Source organism: Dermacentor andersoni, chromosome 9 (genome assembly GCF_023375885.2).
Source record: "Dermacentor andersoni chromosome 9, qqDerAnde1_hic_scaffold, whole genome shotgun sequence".
Classification (NCBI taxonomy): Eukaryota; Metazoa; Arthropoda; class Arachnida; order Ixodida; family Ixodidae; genus Dermacentor; species Dermacentor andersoni.
In genome coordinates, this window is record NC_092822.1 from 25,220,880 (window position 1) to 25,237,027 (window position 16,148).

The 16,148-nt window shown below is 45.5% G+C and overlaps 1 protein-coding gene across 2 annotated transcripts in view; it reads right to left on the minus strand.

The window, feature by feature from the left end:
* Nucleotides 1-4,760: 4,760 nt before the first annotated feature.
* Nucleotides 4,761-16,148, minus strand: part of LOC126527327 (monoglyceride lipase-like) — a 59,327-nt gene continuing 47,939 nt past the window's right edge. The window contains exons 5-8 of one of the 2 annotated variants that reach the window (XM_050175116.2): nucleotides 15,651-15,761; nucleotides 12,035-12,208; nucleotides 6,874-7,005; nucleotides 4,761-5,684 (exon numbers count right to left, since the gene is read on the minus strand). In XM_050175116.2, the coding sequence (XP_050031073.2) occupies nucleotides 5,580-5,684; nucleotides 6,874-7,005; nucleotides 12,035-12,208; nucleotides 15,651-15,761 (522 nt within the window). In that variant the 3' untranslated portion in view covers nucleotides 4,761-5,579. Of the gene's footprint in view, nucleotides 5,685-6,873; nucleotides 7,006-12,034; nucleotides 12,209-15,492; nucleotides 15,604-15,650; nucleotides 15,762-16,148 lie in introns of both variants that reach the window. The other variant, XM_050175115.2, reaches the window with a different exon arrangement.

A 16,148-nucleotide genomic window follows, 5' to 3' on the forward strand; every position in this document is an offset into this window, starting at 1 on the left:
TGCACGTCACACATACGTGTAGTTGCGGGTAACAGGTAACAATTTATGCTTTAATATAGGAGTAGAGAAGAGCCAGTCTGTCTGTCTGTCCTCTACTCATATTTTCTGCCAACACTCTGCGCTATTTCACGTATAAAGTTCCACGGTGATCGAACCAGATCACGTCACGAGATGTTTTGTAACAGGCGTTCTAATTATATTCTTGCTGTCCGGATTTGAATTTAGGCTGAAAGTACGCCCAATCTAAAGTGAAGGAGTGTTTTTGCAAGCAAAACTAGATTGATTACGTCGGATTTCGTTGTGCGCGCATACGATTTCCTGTGTGCGCCTGCTGTATACTTGGATAAGCAAGTGCCATTCCTTAGACGAAAGCACCCGGTTATGAACTCGCAGAAAGCGTGCTTTGCTTGTGTCCCGCCACGATGATAAACCATAACGGCTTGGTGACTGCCGCCGCGTTGAAGACATCCATAAAGTGATAACCTTACTTTGCAAGCTTTCTCTCTCCGATGATGACGCACCAAGGACAATCCGCAACCTGTCCAAGGGTTGAAACGGGACTTCTCTTGCGTTATCCGCACGCTTATACTTACGCCACATTATAAACACCGCAAGCACAACTTCTCTGCAGCTTGGAGAAGTGTGGATGAGCTGTAATGTTGGTCCGCGTCCCCTATATCAATCGTTAATTTTCGGTGACACCTCAACGCGCTAATGGCAGTACACGTGACGAAAGTAACTTCTCGCGAGGAGCACCTACCGTCAGCACTGTTCTCATGTCGCTCCATTTTCGAAAGCATTGACATGATAGGCAGAATAAACATCGCGACGTCTAGAAGTGGTTTTCGCATTAGTTAAAGTAGCGCAATACCTCACTGGTTGACCATGTATCTTTCATGAACGTTACATGGCTGCATCACAATGTTAAGAAGGTCTCGACAACGGCATTTCTTGAAAAGAAAAGGACGTGCACCTATTAATGCGATTAGCATTCTTTGGCTACTTCAGTCGCTTTGAGCCTATCTATCTATCTATCTATCTATCTATCTATCTATCTATCTATCTATCTATCTATCTATCTATCTATCTATCTATCTATCTATCTATTCATCCATCCATCTATCTATATATCTATATATTTATCTAGCTATCTATCTATCTATTTATCTATTTATCTATCTATCTATCTATCTATCTTCTTACGCCGACCTGGTGACTGAAGTCCTCTAGCAACTTGTCCCACTAGGTGTGTGCTCGTGGTATCGATGCCGTCGCAATTGTTCCGTCGTCGTCTTCTGACTCCCGTCATGCCGTAGTCGACACGCCTTCTAATCCGATATAGTGGCCTAAGTTGCTAATGGATTGGGCCACTAGGTCTTGCTCGTGGTCACGTTGCCGACGTGGTCGTTGCAGCGTCGTCTTTCCAGCTTTGTTATCAGACTATTGTTACGACATCGTCACGCCATTGTTGTCATGCATTCGTTGTCATACCCTCGTAGTGATACCGTCGTGGTCGTTCTATAATCGTCATTTTAATCTCGTCATCCTGTTATAGTCAGCCGTCGTCGCCACACAGTCGTCGTCATTAAATTGTAGTCACGCTAACGTTTTGCCATGGTCATCAGTTCAGAAAATTCATTCACTCCTCGTCACTCTGCCTCGTGGCTCCGTCTACGTCATTCCTTTTGCGTCACTCTCGCGTACTCGTGGTGTTTAGTAACGTGGCCTGCAGTGACCCTATACTGCGTGTGACCTGTACTGTGTGCGTGTTCTGCTTTAGTCATTGACATTTGCCATTTTGCTCTTTCTTTTCTCTCTCCTCCCCTCCTTCCCCTATCTTCTATTTTTATGTTTCTGTCTCCTGCTTTCTGAAGAGCAGACAGGCGTTGTGCCCCTTCTACTGGCAGTTAACCAGCCTGCTCCTCGCTTTCCTTTTCCTGTCAAGTGCATATATGTTTTCAAATCAAATAATAACAACAATAACAATAACATAATAATAATAACGCTGTCTTCATCCAAGCGTGATTATGCCACCGTTGTCACGCCATCGTCGCGATTGGGTCGTCGTCAGACGGTCGTCATGTAATTGCTGCCACGCATCCATTGCGATACCGCCGTCGTCATAGAGTCGTCAGGCATTCATTGTCATACCATCGTCGTGCTTCTGTGGTGGTCGTTCTAACGTATTCACTCCAACTTCGTCGTATGACTCTCGTCACGTCATCATCGTCATACCCTCGTCGTTGTCCAATTCTCCTCCTCATACCGCTGTCACGCTATTGTCGTCATTACGCCGCCATATTGTTGTCGTCGCCCTGCCGACTCGGACGTTCCAGCGTCGTCGTTCCAACTTGGTCTCATTCCACTCTCGCCATGCCTCCACTCTCGCTGTCGTTTTACCATCGTCATCGCTTCAAAAACGTCATCCCACTGCTAAAGAAAACCTGTCCCGTGGTATGAAGTTGATATTATCGTTGACACACTGTTTAGCAACGATGCATATAGGGGCCGGGTGATACCCACCATTAGCAAAGTGTTTAGGTTAAGCTCGCCGACTAGTTTTCTTATGCTCAGATCTAGAACATGTCTAACTACAGGAGTGAAACCAGTTTTCAGGACAGGTAACTGCATATAATCTCCAGAACACCATCAGCACCGTTTCGTGATAAACGTCACTAAGCCACGCCGCGATGCATATCGGCGTTCAAAGTTGATCTGCGGTACAGCGCTTCCCGGATATTTTGTTTATGACGCAGCAAAATATGACGGAGGATATTTTGCTGCGTACTTTGCTGGCTGCTTTTTTTTTTAAGGTCGCACTATTCTGAAGACTTGCATTAATGAATGTGACATGAAAACCAAGCGGCTTTAATTAAGTTTTCGTGAAGGGTTCCACAAACATCAATTGCCTAAGTGCTGTAAGACACCAACATGCGACGAAGTCTTTAGAGCAGTACGGATAAAAAATGGGTATATCAATTGAAACTTAAGGCGCATTTGGCTTCGTGGCTAGTATAATAAAAAGGCCCTAATAAATTCATCGAGCATTCACTTTAGTAGACGCAAACGACAGTGGCTTCACGTTATCCTTCTACGCGCTCAATCGCAAAAACAACGTTAATAGCGTCGGCAAAGTTTCTTATGAAGCCCTAACCGCGGAAAAGCTGTAGCATCGGCCTATATTGGGATCTAGCTCAAGGAAATCCCTTGCTTCGCAACAGTAGTTTTGTTTGTTAGATGTCAGAATACTGCAGCGTCAACTGGCGCCGTGTTTGGGTGCTTCCGCCGTTTGTCCTGCATCATCCAGCCCGGAGTTTGTGCAGGAGTGAATGAATCCGCACAAGCAGTCAGCTTAAACTGTGTGTATAGCGGCCATAGAATCCACAAACACTGGCGAGTCCCTGAACTGCTGTCTGTTAACTTCTGAAGTATTTGTTATGATAGAAAGGATGATAGGTCGGCCTGAATCAATGTTCTGACTTGCTACTCGGCGTTGGGGGAAGGGGAAAGGGTGTAGAAAGAAAGAATAGAGAAGACGTTGATTATAAGGATGAAGGTGGTGATGAAAATCTTGCACGCTCTAAGACTCTTCAAAGTCTCTTGTCCAGTCCGCTTCGCACAATCAGGCTGATGAAACGATCAGGCGAAGGTCCCAATGGACCCTTTCAGTTATTGATCCAACACCAAAATTTGACAAGATATCGGTGAGCGATTTTCTCTGTTCATCAAATCGCGGTCAGATGCACAAGAGGTGTTCTGTCGTCTCAGGAATACCGCAATCCTCACAATTCGGACTGTCCGCCCGGTCTATGAGATGTAGGTAGCGTCGGGTGAAGGCCACACCTAATTGTAATCTGTGCAGAGTAACTTCTGAAGCCTCTGCTATAGTAAATTGCACAGTTACTTAGAAGCCCTTGTGGGCCAGGCGAACACAGCCTCCAGTGGAGTCACAGTGGGTCGGTGTACCGAAGGCTATGTCCGTAAACGCTCAAAATATCCCCATTGTGGGTAAATTCGTCGAGGTGCAACTTCGCAGATTGAGTTACACCTGCCTTGGTATAGTGGCCGCACAACGCACCAACCGGCGGAAAGGTCACATCGCAATGTTTAACGGTATTCGCGTAAACAGCAGAGACGAGTGAACCGCCTTGAAACATCGGCATCCGTCTTTCGATGTGCACGTGAAAATTATTTCCGAGTCTAAATATTCGTTTTCAGCTCTTGCTGCATGAGATGTCTTCCTATGAAGAATTTCCACAATTTTGGTAAATATTTCTTTTTTCTGTGTGTGAAGCGATCTCGAAGATGCAATGAAAACAGAGCTGATGCCGGAAATGGTGCAATCCGTGGTCACGTGCGTTGGAGAGCTGGGAAAGGCTGGGCATACATCAAAAAAGGAAGCATTGAGGAAGTGTGGTATTTGCACCTGTATCATGGAACAGCGGCACATTCTGAAAGCCAATAAGTGCCTCGCCGGACTGATACAGCAAAACGTGATGTAGAACACATGTAGTTCGTATGCGGGTTATAGCGAAGCCAAGTTAACTGATGCAAGAAGAATATGAGCAGCATTTATTTGAACCGTTTCAGGAAACCCTTGCTTGTTTGAAAGATCCCGACAAGTGTGCTGGATCTACTACTTCTTTTTGTACTTGTCAAGAACTTTAGAACTATGCTAACAGCTATCTTCTAGTCTGGTTTTTACTAGTGCTCGTCACGTTGAATAAATGAAGGACAAATGAACACAATATCGAAAATGATTGCAGGAATTATATACAGTTTAATTGCATCCGTTTCTGTACAACATGCGTGCTATTTCTTTGTACATTTTCTCTATTGTGGATACAGCCTGAATCGAAAACAAGCACAGTTTGATCACGTGGTTAGCACCCAAAAATTCAATACTTCAAGGCGGTGTTGGGTGCAGATAAACAGAGTGACAGTGCCGTATCAGAGAGTACGCCTTCTTACAACGCTACTGCAATAGACATCGCATTTGCTGGCACTTACAGCAGAGGAATGAACCAAGTCATTTTTCTTATTTCACTCTTACTAGAGGTTAAATTTATTGCTAACAAAAAAAATTATTACCTTAAAAGGTTTTGTTGCACCTACCAATAAAATTCACAATGGATTGAGTTGTGCAGTTCCTCTTCGTTGTGTTTGAGGGACCCTAGATATCGTTGGTGGGGTAAATGAGAAGGCAAAGCTGTTTGCTTGAAGACCCGACTTTTACTAGCTGGTATTCCATCGGATCTAACTCTGAAGTGTACAAGGCATCAAAACAGTGCATTGCTATCATTTTAGGGACGGTTCTTGCATAATACGTTAAGTTCTACAGCAACGCCTTCTAGCTGCCACAAATATCTCCGAAACCTATTCGCTAGGCTTCATCAGTGTTGCGGAGGTTGTGTCTACAGTGGACGTGTTTCACGTCAGTCATTCCCTGACGGATTCAAAAAAGATAATACTTCAAAAAGTGAACCCTATTTAGAATGTTATCTGAACATCGCCACCTTATGCGAGTGCACGCCTCCGTTTTTATCCGCCGTAGTTAACAAACATCAGTGATCTTCGATTCACGATGATAACCGGGACGTGTACCAGTCGGCGATATCTTGAAGAACTTGTTGCCCCATTTCACCAGGTTCAGTGAGAAGGCTATGGTAGCAATCCTTGTACACCTGTAAGGGAAGAGTGTGTTAGCTTTTGCAGAAGCACTTAAGCTTTCTTTTCTAGTAAAGTAAAAAAATTGTGGTCGGCTTTCCATCTATGTCAGCACACATAAGACAAATATTAGAGTCCAACCAGCTTTAGTTCAGCAACGCGGACACCAAGTATGTGTTTATGTATTTGCGGCATTGTAGCTTTATTTTTGTTCTCTTTATTATCCCGTTAAATTATTTTTGCTGTAAAATAGGAATGAGATAGCCGATGTAATGCCAGCTTCAGTCCCTACAGAAATTTATAACTGAACAGAACAGAAATGAAACGCAGCTATCGTATATGGGGATCCCACTGGACTAAAGACTAGGTATTGGAGACATATTGGAGAGATTTGGAATTTAAGAGAAAGGACCACAAGCCGAATTTTAGCGTTAGGCCACGAGACTTTGTTCTTCGGCCACATACCTCAGTGAACTCTTACGCAGGCAGGGCCGCAGAAATCCTTACCTTATGAACGCGCATTTCGTACGAACACATTTGTGCCCGTGCTAATTTTGACCTGCCAAGCTAACTTGCGTGTATCGGTTACATATTGGTAGAGTTTGTACTTTCGCATTTCTTATGGATAGAGAAAGATAAATCGTTGGGGGAATACAAAAGAGGTGAAAGGCAGAGAGGTTAACCAGATTACGTGTCTGGTTGGCCACTCTGCTCAGGGGTGATGGGGTAAGGACAAAAGATGAAAGACAGATAGCAAAGAGAGGAAAGGCAGGGAGGTCAACCAGACGAGCGTCTGGTTTGCTACCCTACACTGAAGTTGAAGGAAAGGGGGAATAGAAAGAAGAAAAGATAAAGGAAGTGATGACTGCGTGCAGTAAAGCACCGTGACACCAAAGTGGAGTTCCACTGGTGGTGATCTGCGTCGATAACATCTGGGACGACCAAAGGGCCAATGATCGTTGCGCGTCAAATTGGGGTGGTGCCCGTGCTTCGTGAAGCGATTGATATACATCCAGGTCACTACGAGATCAATCGAAATGGCTAAGTTTATTCTTTACCACGCATCGAATGTGCTTAAACCGGGACGGCGACGCCCTTACAGCTTCAAACGGCCATTCTCCGACATTCGTTTGTAAATGACGTTTCTTTTCGTATTCTACAGTTCTTTCTAGCAGTATTTCTGCGTTAATAGCGTGATCTGCGTACCTTGAAGCTCTTGTCCTTGCTGGGCGCCTTCTTGAAGAAATCTTCGGAGCCAGCAAGTTCGCAGAGTTTGTCAGCAGAGCCGTGCTGAATGAGGAATGGCGTGTCGACCGAGTCGATTTTAGCCTGGAGGTCCTGCGAAAGAAAAATTTATGTATTTATTTTTTTGTTTTGTATTCTCGATGGAGTTCAGTGACCCCAGGCAATACGTTCCATAAGAAGGATGCGAAGAAAAGAGAAGGCAGATGAAGGCAGGGATATTGACCCGAAAGGCATCCCGTTCGCTACCTACGCCAGGACGCCTTAGAACGGGTCAGTTCCGACCACCTGCAGGGGAACATTAACGTGCACTCAAAGCAGGGCAAGATATGAGTGTTCTTGCATTTCGCCCACACCGCCATGTGGCGCCGGGAGGAGGTAACCGAACCCGTGAACTTGAGCTCAGCAACAAAACGGCCCTGCTGCGCACTGTGTCAGGTGATAAAATGTTTCTTCGCCCACCAACGTAGCTGGGTACAATAAGTAATGCTTAGGAAATTCAATTAGTATACAAATGACCCAATTATATTAATTAAGTTATGGCGTTTTACGTGCCAAAACCACGATATGATTGTAAGACACGCCGTAGTGTGGCACTTCGGAACGTTTTTAACCATCTGTGGTTCTTTAACGTGTACCTTAATCTACGTAGACGAGCGCTTGTTGCATTTCGACCCCCTCCCCCCCCCCTGTAATGCAGCCGCCGCGGATGGGATCGAACCCGCTAACTCGAGCTTGTCAACACGTCATAGCCACTAAGCTATATCGCGGCGGGTAAATGGCCTCATAGTGACTCATTAAAGATCATTTATAGATTGATTGATCATATAAGGCGGTGTACTAGTATGCCATGCTGAGCTCATATTTGTGCAGCAGAAGCTCATATTTGTGCAGCAGACCCAAGCCTTATACTGAGTACGGTTGATGAAAATAGCACGATACTTTAGTTAGCAACCTTGATATGCGCAAACAGTGATGATAAAAAGAAAATACACGCCCAAGAGGGGCTCGCAGCTCATTTTTAACTACTTTGCATGGGTACCCCGTTAACACTATTCGAGAACACATAAGGCCCTAGCATGACAAAGCGATAGCGTCTATGTTAGTCCAGGAGCCTGGATCAGATTCTTGACTCGTCCAAACATACAACTCGAAACAAGTAAGCATGCTACTAGAAAATCTGTCGGAGCAGCATAATTGTTTGTGCATGGAACCGGAGAATAGAAGAAAGGAAAAAAAACGTTTCTGACATTCCATATGACGCTAATGTGTCAATCCTTCATGTACTGTAAAATAACTTGCACCGTTGAAAGTTCATAAGGGTGTAAATTAATATAACATACCCTTACACCCTTTGTGGGTGTAACGGTTTAAGTTTGGTTTACATCCTTTTTTCATTTTTATGGGAATCAATTGTATTGCAATATGTGCTGAAATGAAAGCCCGTACAGTGAGCATATACTGAAACGCAATAACTGACCAGAACGCCCGTTACGCGTAATAGCATATAACCGCGACGTGCAATCGCTCGGTAGCCAGCTTCTAAGCAAGTGCACGTTTTGGAGTCTGAATTAGGCTACTGTTATACAAATGCACGAGAACCCGCGACTGAAACGACAATTGGCGCAGTTTCGCAAATGTTCGCGTTTCTACTTAGGCTGATACTACCTTCTGTTGTTTGCGTAGCTTCGTTTACAAAACGGCTACATATCAGCGGTATTACCCAATGAGCTAGCCCGCTAAATTTAGCCGGAAAAAAAAGAAAGGGCCGGGCGAGTGGCGGGAGTGACCTTGAACAAAAGCCCACACGGCTTTATGTTTTTCCAATCACAATTTCACAAGTCCTGTTTGCCGTAAGTTGTACAAAAATTGACAAGTTCTAATCTCTAGGCAGTATGCGTCTCTACTTTTTATCTTAAACCGTAAAAGGATACCTTTCTGTAGGTCGAAACGAAACACGCTTTTTTTTTTTTTTGCCGTAGTAGGCTGATAAGGCTCGTGATCAGAAGTTTCTTGGGGCCGCGGACTCGCCGCTGTTATCACGCACACGCACGGTACGATGCAAAATCAGTGACTACGACTACGCTCGTTTGAACGTCAATAACCTTGAGCGAAGCTGAAGCCCAAGCACTATAGGCAACGACAGAAGAAGCCGTGCAACCGGCTGAGGCGCATGCTTTTCCGGGTTCTTGCGATCAGCGCGTCTTGCATCAGAGGTAGGTTGCCCAAGACAGAACGAGATACACGCTCCAGCCCCCCCACCAAACTGTACGTGCAATCGTTTTCTTGCTCCAGGCCACTATAAAAGCGCAAGCGTGGGGGACGTTAAAAGCACGTTTTGGTACTTATGCAAATCACCATAACTGTTCTCACTTTGCGCAACTTCCTAACGGATGTGATTAGAAGGAAATTTGCTTTAGGATTAAAATTTCAAATTGTATAACGGCTGATGAAATTTGTAAATTTTGAAGAGGTTCGTTGCATTCGAAGGAAAACGATAAAAAAGACCAACTCTAGGGTGTAAATTTTTTTTTAATTTAGACTATCAGCTTCTTTTTTCTATAATACGTGAAAAATCTCAAAATGCAAAAGAAAAAGAAAACCAGTATGAAGTATATTGTCGAGTTTACGAATCTAATTCAGCAATAAAAAATATCATAATTCTGCTATCTGCACATCTTGAGCTTTCTAAAGGAGACAAATTTGGTGTACCATGAACTTTTCTGCAAGAATAGAACTAGGACTTTTGCAAAGCACTCGTAAACGCTGTAGCGGCTTCACCTGAGCTGTAAACCTCTCGTCAAGTTTGTTCGTTTCAAGTGTTAACGGGTAGTTTGCAGCACTGCGATATCAGTTTTGGGTGCAGAATTACGGATATCTAAACTTAGTGCTTGAATTTCTCTAACTTACCAAATTGCGGCACTCTTTATATTAAAATATTGGCGCCATAAAAAAACAAGCATTTTGGGTTCCTCCTTAAGGGCAGCAAATTTCATTCAAATCGGCATAGTGGTTCTTCAGTAAAACCCTTCCTGCGTATAAGAGTGAGTGAGTAAAGACTTTATTTGAAAACAAGGTATTGACGGATGACCTTGTTGTTAAGCAGCCACGGGCATCTGGGCCCGGGCGGCTTCTTCAGCTTTCTTGATGACCTTGGCCTGCAGGTCAAGGTCGGAGCTGAGCAACACGGCCTCCCACTGCTCAGTATTACTTATTTCGTTATTTGTGTGATTTTCGGCTGGGCACGACCACATAACAAGGAACAGAAGCGCTTTTTTCTTACAATGGTTACATGTATTAGGGTATTGGTCCGGGTAGTAGTGGTGATAGGCTACGGGGTTGGGCTAGGTGTTTGAAGTCGTCTCCAAGCTACTTCTTGTCGCTTGTTAAGCGATTTGTGTGCTGGCGGGTACACTGCCCTGGCTAACCTATAGTGCTGAGTTATTTTCTGGTAACTGAACATTCGATAAGACTTTTTTTTTTCACTTGGTTGCCACGCGGCATAATGGCATAATGTAGTTATGTATAAGCATGCAGGCCCGTTATTTATTTCAGTAGAAAATCTGAGTTCGCCCTGAGCTAATGATTCCTCATAACATACTTGGTTTCGTTTACTTTACTGGAAAAGAATTTTTTAATTGGGTTTTACGTGCCAAAAGCATGATCCGATTATGAGGCGCGCCGCAGTGGGAGACTACGGAAATTTAGACCACCTAGGGTTCTTAACCGTGCACCTAAATCTAAATACACGCATGTGTTTCTGCATTTCGCCCCCATAGAAATGCGGCCGCCATGGCCGGGATTCGATACCGCGACCTCGTGCTTAGCAGCCCAGTACCATAGCCACTAAGCAACCACGGTGGGTAGAACTCAAATTCGGACTGGTTGGTTGGTTGGTTGGTTGCTGGTTATTCATGATGGTCAAATACCAGCGCGTAAAAAAAAGGGCGAACGTGTGGACCGACATAAAAAGCGCTGTGTGTTCCTTTGCTTAGGTAATTGACGAAAACCGAAACAAAGAAAACGGAAAAATGCGGGTACCGTATCTGAAATTCCTAAAACAAACCTTGGCAGATTTACCCCTGCACTGAATGTCGTTGCACAAGACTTCTACACAGCGAATATCAAATCAGATAGGCAACATTTAACTGTTGCACGAGATGACTGCACCTTCTGGCATGCGGATCAAGCCACATTTACGGAAGAGCTGCAGCAAGTTGCTGTTGGAAGATCTCCGAACGGGTGATTCCAGCGCTTTGCGCGGTATCAGCCAGCCGACGAACTCCGAGGTCATGAAGTCCCTTCCAAGTTCGGGCTACCCTGCCTGCGGCAGATGTTTGTTTTCTGATGAGCGATGAGAATCCAGCGGTACGTTATGCCGAAGGAGGTAAAATTGAGACGTCTTAGGCCAACCCTGAAGCGAAGGTAAAATTTGTGTGTCTGCCAAGTTTTAGTATCTGATTATGTGGAACAAAGATGTCGGCATCGTCATTAGAGTACATTGATCCCGCTAGTACTGGATGCAACAACTACATTGAGGTACAGGGTTGCACATATTTTGACCAGGCTCATCCAGGGGTATAGTCCGAGCACAGAGCAACATATGCAGATGCTGTCTCCTTTATATTCAAGAAAATGTAAAGAGAGAAACGTATATGGTGAAATTCAGTTAGTAAAAACTACCAAGTTACGAAGCAATAGGTAGATGACGCAACACGGGATAATTGCTAAGGCAAGGCACACTAAATGTGTCGGACTGCGGTGCTATATCTGCACGCGCTGCAGTGCTGTGGGCGCTGTCCTTTCTAAGTATCCTCTACAGTATGTCTTACGCTAAAGCTCTCAAAAGTAAAAAAAAAAGCTATTTACTAACATTCTGCTAATACCGTAGAATAAACCCACAATATTTAACCCTTTCTCACGCGTCATCCCTAACGTACTCTCGGTTCACTGCAAATTTAAACACGGTGCTGTTTTTTTCCCAGGACACCTGCAAAAAGCACGCATATTATAACCCTTAGGAGCGCTTCCAGTCGCACTATGAATTTCCGCTTAAAACACTGGTTATTTTGATACCACTAACGCGGTATTGCATGGTGTACGAAAGCAGAGCGAACTCACACACCTGGAGAGCGTTCAGCATGGCCGCGGCCCAACCGACGCGTACGCTGCCGTGGTATCGCAGTGGGTCGTTGGTCATCCAGGCCACGGTTTCCGGGTCCTTGGACACCAGGGACAGGTCCAGGTTGCCGATGGGAAGGGTGGGCACCACTCGACCAAGGATGCGAGCCAGGGTCATCTGGTGTTGGCGTAGTGAGGCGGGAGACTAACGTTAGCAACAGTCGGAAGTGTGGCACACTCATTCGTTCTTCGCGGCAGCTAAGCGTTGCTTTATAAGTTAATTTTGCTCGATCCGCCTACAGGCTGTATTGATTCACCAGCACGCGCCCTCAGAACACGTACCATCGTGGACGAGCTAAATGCGAACCAATTAGGGTTAACCAGAAGGCGTCATTTCTTTTCCACTTTGTGGTCCTCGCGTGTCGGTCATCGTGATTTCGACTTGCACCCATAGTTTTAGATATTCAACATTATTTCAACGGACTTTCAACCTCATTTCAACAGGCTTTCAGCAACAGAGTAGGAATACGAATTCGATCTCTTGTCGTATTAGTTGTAAGAGGCTGGTGCTCCGTGCTTTATATTTTCCTGTTCGCGATCTCGTGGCCTCCAATTCTACAATCAATAAAACTGGTTCGACATATGGGCCACACGTTCCCGCATGCAGTCATGTTATGCTGCTGCAGTAAGCCAACTGTAGTCACGGTGAGGTGCTTCATGCGTATGTTATGGACTAGCAACTGTACTCTCTCATGTCTAATGCCACGGATACGCTAACGAGGATGCCCTGCCGACTTACTGAAAGCGAGGCTTGGCACAGGCAGAGCGATTCCGAGAACAAACCGGCCCTACCATTAAGTCCTTCTTTCGGTCGTTCGATTATTGGGTGTCAAATGCGGACTATAATTGCGCACGCCCAGCCGATAAAGGACTGAAACTTCTCTTCGAAGGCACCGCTTAAGTAAAGGTTGCGCCATCTGCATATGTAAATATCGTCTTCCACTGAACCCTTCAGGAAAACGATCACGCAGCTTTGGTAATGGTTAAGAGCAGTTAACGTCGTCTGCCTTGCCATGAACTGGTCTCTCATCCCCAGATCTCATCGAACATGACTCGTATATACGTGATTTAACGCTTTATTTCGCATGCAAAAGCGACCGCTATACGATTGAAGCGATGCCGCAATCGAATCGCGAATGCATTGACCGCTAATGTTTTCTGACAGCTAGCGCCGAGGCAGCACGTGTGATATGGTCAAGGAAGCTATAGATTATCCTACGTTTCACCTGTCGCTCGGTACAAGGACAGAGAGATTGATTCACGGGGAAGAGGAGAGCCTGCGCTGAACGAATGCACTCTGGTTGTCCAGCGCGCGGCTGACTCCTAAACGTCGGTCAGCAGAGTGGGGTAGGAGCATAACGAACGGAAAGATGAGAGACGGGAAGAAAGTGTGCACAGAGCTGATATTTATCTGCTGCGGCATAAGATGCTCTGCGAATGATTTCGTAATATTCTATTTGGTGACCGTTTTATTATTGTCAGATGCATTTTTTGACACAACGTTGAGTGAACGGTCCTTAGTCAACTGAGAATGTACGGTCGACAACAAAAGCTTACGGGACATTGGTTCCACGACAAGCGAATTGCTGCTCTGTTTAGGCATGCGCTTCTAATTTAATGGATCACTGTATGTGATCGGCCGCTACACATTCAAACTTTGTATTGAAGGTTATGTGCTGTGGCTTCGCAGGAATTCGGCTTTTTTTAGCAAACCCCATCTCCCGTAAACCTCTGTGTCCGACCGTACATCTGCACAGGTTTATCGACCGACGCAAAGGTTAGTAAGATGGACCTGGACATCATTAACAAGACTAAATACGTTAAGTAATCAAACTTCACACACATTGCGGCTTAACGCTCGTTCGCACAGAAAAGAATCAGTGCGCTCTTATCCGATACAACAATAGTCAGTGATAAATTCAGAATGAATTGTCAAATGCACCGCAGTCCAACTCAAAGAATCTGTATAGATGTGCCGGCCAATCAGATTTGCAGATTTGCGTGACGTTCTACCGCAGGCGAACTTGTTTAAAGGGAAACATTTAAAGGGAAACATTTAAAGGGCAACTTAAGAGAAACATTGAAGCACTGTTGACTGATAGCTTTCTTTCTTTTTCTTTTCGAAACTCTACTTTCAATAATTGCTCGGGTAAGTTGTTCACGACTAGAAGAAAACGATGAAAGCCGAACTTGCATTTATATTTTTCTCATTTCACCTCGAATCCCCAGCGCCGATACGAAGGAGTGACGTCACAAATTTCTGAAGAATTTTGTCGTACTTTGGTGGTGGTCACGGGCTCAGTTCAAGTTCTCAAAATTTTCTCAAGTCCTATCCGTGGCTTCTCTGATATGCTTCACAGTCCGTATTTACCGATAAACAATTAACTGTAGGCCCGAGCAAGCGGTGTCAACGTACGTCCATGACGTCTCGTCAACGTCGATGACGTCATGGTTGGCTGGTACCGGAATTTCAAGGCGGCGTAACGCCAGTCCAGATTTCGTGTCATCTTTTAGGACACCGAGCTTTCTCTCACAGTAGCAGTAGCTTTTCTTTTTGGCATTGTAGAAACTTAATTTCATAATATAGCTCTACTACAGTTTTGTCGCTGGCATAATCGACAAGGTTCACGCTTGAACTCGTCGCAGAAATGATAAACTCAAATTCAGCTACTCGGTCGTTTGATGCTTGGTCGTACAAACTTTAGTTTTCAGTACAGACTTATTGTCTCTTCTTCCGCGTCTGCCACCATACTCGTCTTAAGTTGCCTCAATCCACAGTCATGTACCGCAAGGCGTACTGCTGTGTTTTTCGGACAGAAATGTGGCGTCTTATTCCACCAGCCACTGTCGTTGTTCCCGCCGGGAAGGACCACAGCTAACTTACTCAGGTTTCAGTGGTCCGTGTTAGCTATAGCCTGCAGGACTTCATATTTCGGTGTCTCCTTACACAAACCCGCGCTCTCCTTAGTTACGCCCAAGAACTGCTTACCAAAGCACCAACAATCGAGCGACGTGCGAAATACGTCAATCGTCACATGTGCTTTCGTGTCTTCTCCAAAGAACGCGAACTGAATCACCGGAACGTCGTTCACAAAACCAGGGAAACAAACACAGCGTGTTTAAGTATATACACTTCAGCACGTCACGCAAGCACCAACATGCATCGACGGAAGTGCCCCGTCATTCCAGGTGCTTCACTTTGGCCTCTTGGGACGACACGCATGTTCCCGGCCAGACGGTTTGCCGTCAAAAAAAAATTTGGATTTCGTCCTGCTTTCGGGTGTCGATCATTTAGCTGCGATCACCACCACCACCACCACCACCACCACCACCACCACCACCACCACCACCACCACCACCACCACCACCACCACCAGGCCACAGATTCACATGCCGACGCACCTTGAGCCAAGTACCCTGCTCCTTGTCGATGGCTAAGAGCGGTGCCATCATTATGACGCCCGCAATGTCCTTGGGTCTCCTTTCGGCCGCCAGGGCGACTAGTAAGCCTCCCTGTGGAGAGAAGCACATAACGTCTGAACAAAAAGCGGTGTCGTTACCTTGGTCCAGCTGCACTGCACGGGGTCCAGCCACACGGCCGGGGCGTTCAGCACCATGCCGGCGAATTCGTCTGGACGCTCCAGGGCGCTCCTGGCACACACCGTGCCACCCTTGTATCGGCGAGTGCGGTTCCAGGGCGCGCCGGGAGATGGCGTTGTTAGTAAGACGGGCACGCAGTGATGCAGAGAGTTAGTACGACAATGATTAGTCGGGGAGACGAAGCAGCCTGATGAGCATTAATTATACATATAAATAGTGGAGATATGTTACAGGTGAATCAGCATTCGCACTCCGGGAAGGCGACGACTGTCAGTGAAATTCAAAGAATAACGGAAACCCGTCAGGTATAGTAGTGATACACGAGACACCATGGAGAACGAAGGGAACCGAGTGGTTAGATTTTGTTAATCGTGACCGCACAAAGCCAACAGACAGTGAAGACAAGGAAAGCCTCGGGCAAATTAACTGTCGTAGAAATCGGAATGTAGAAAATAATG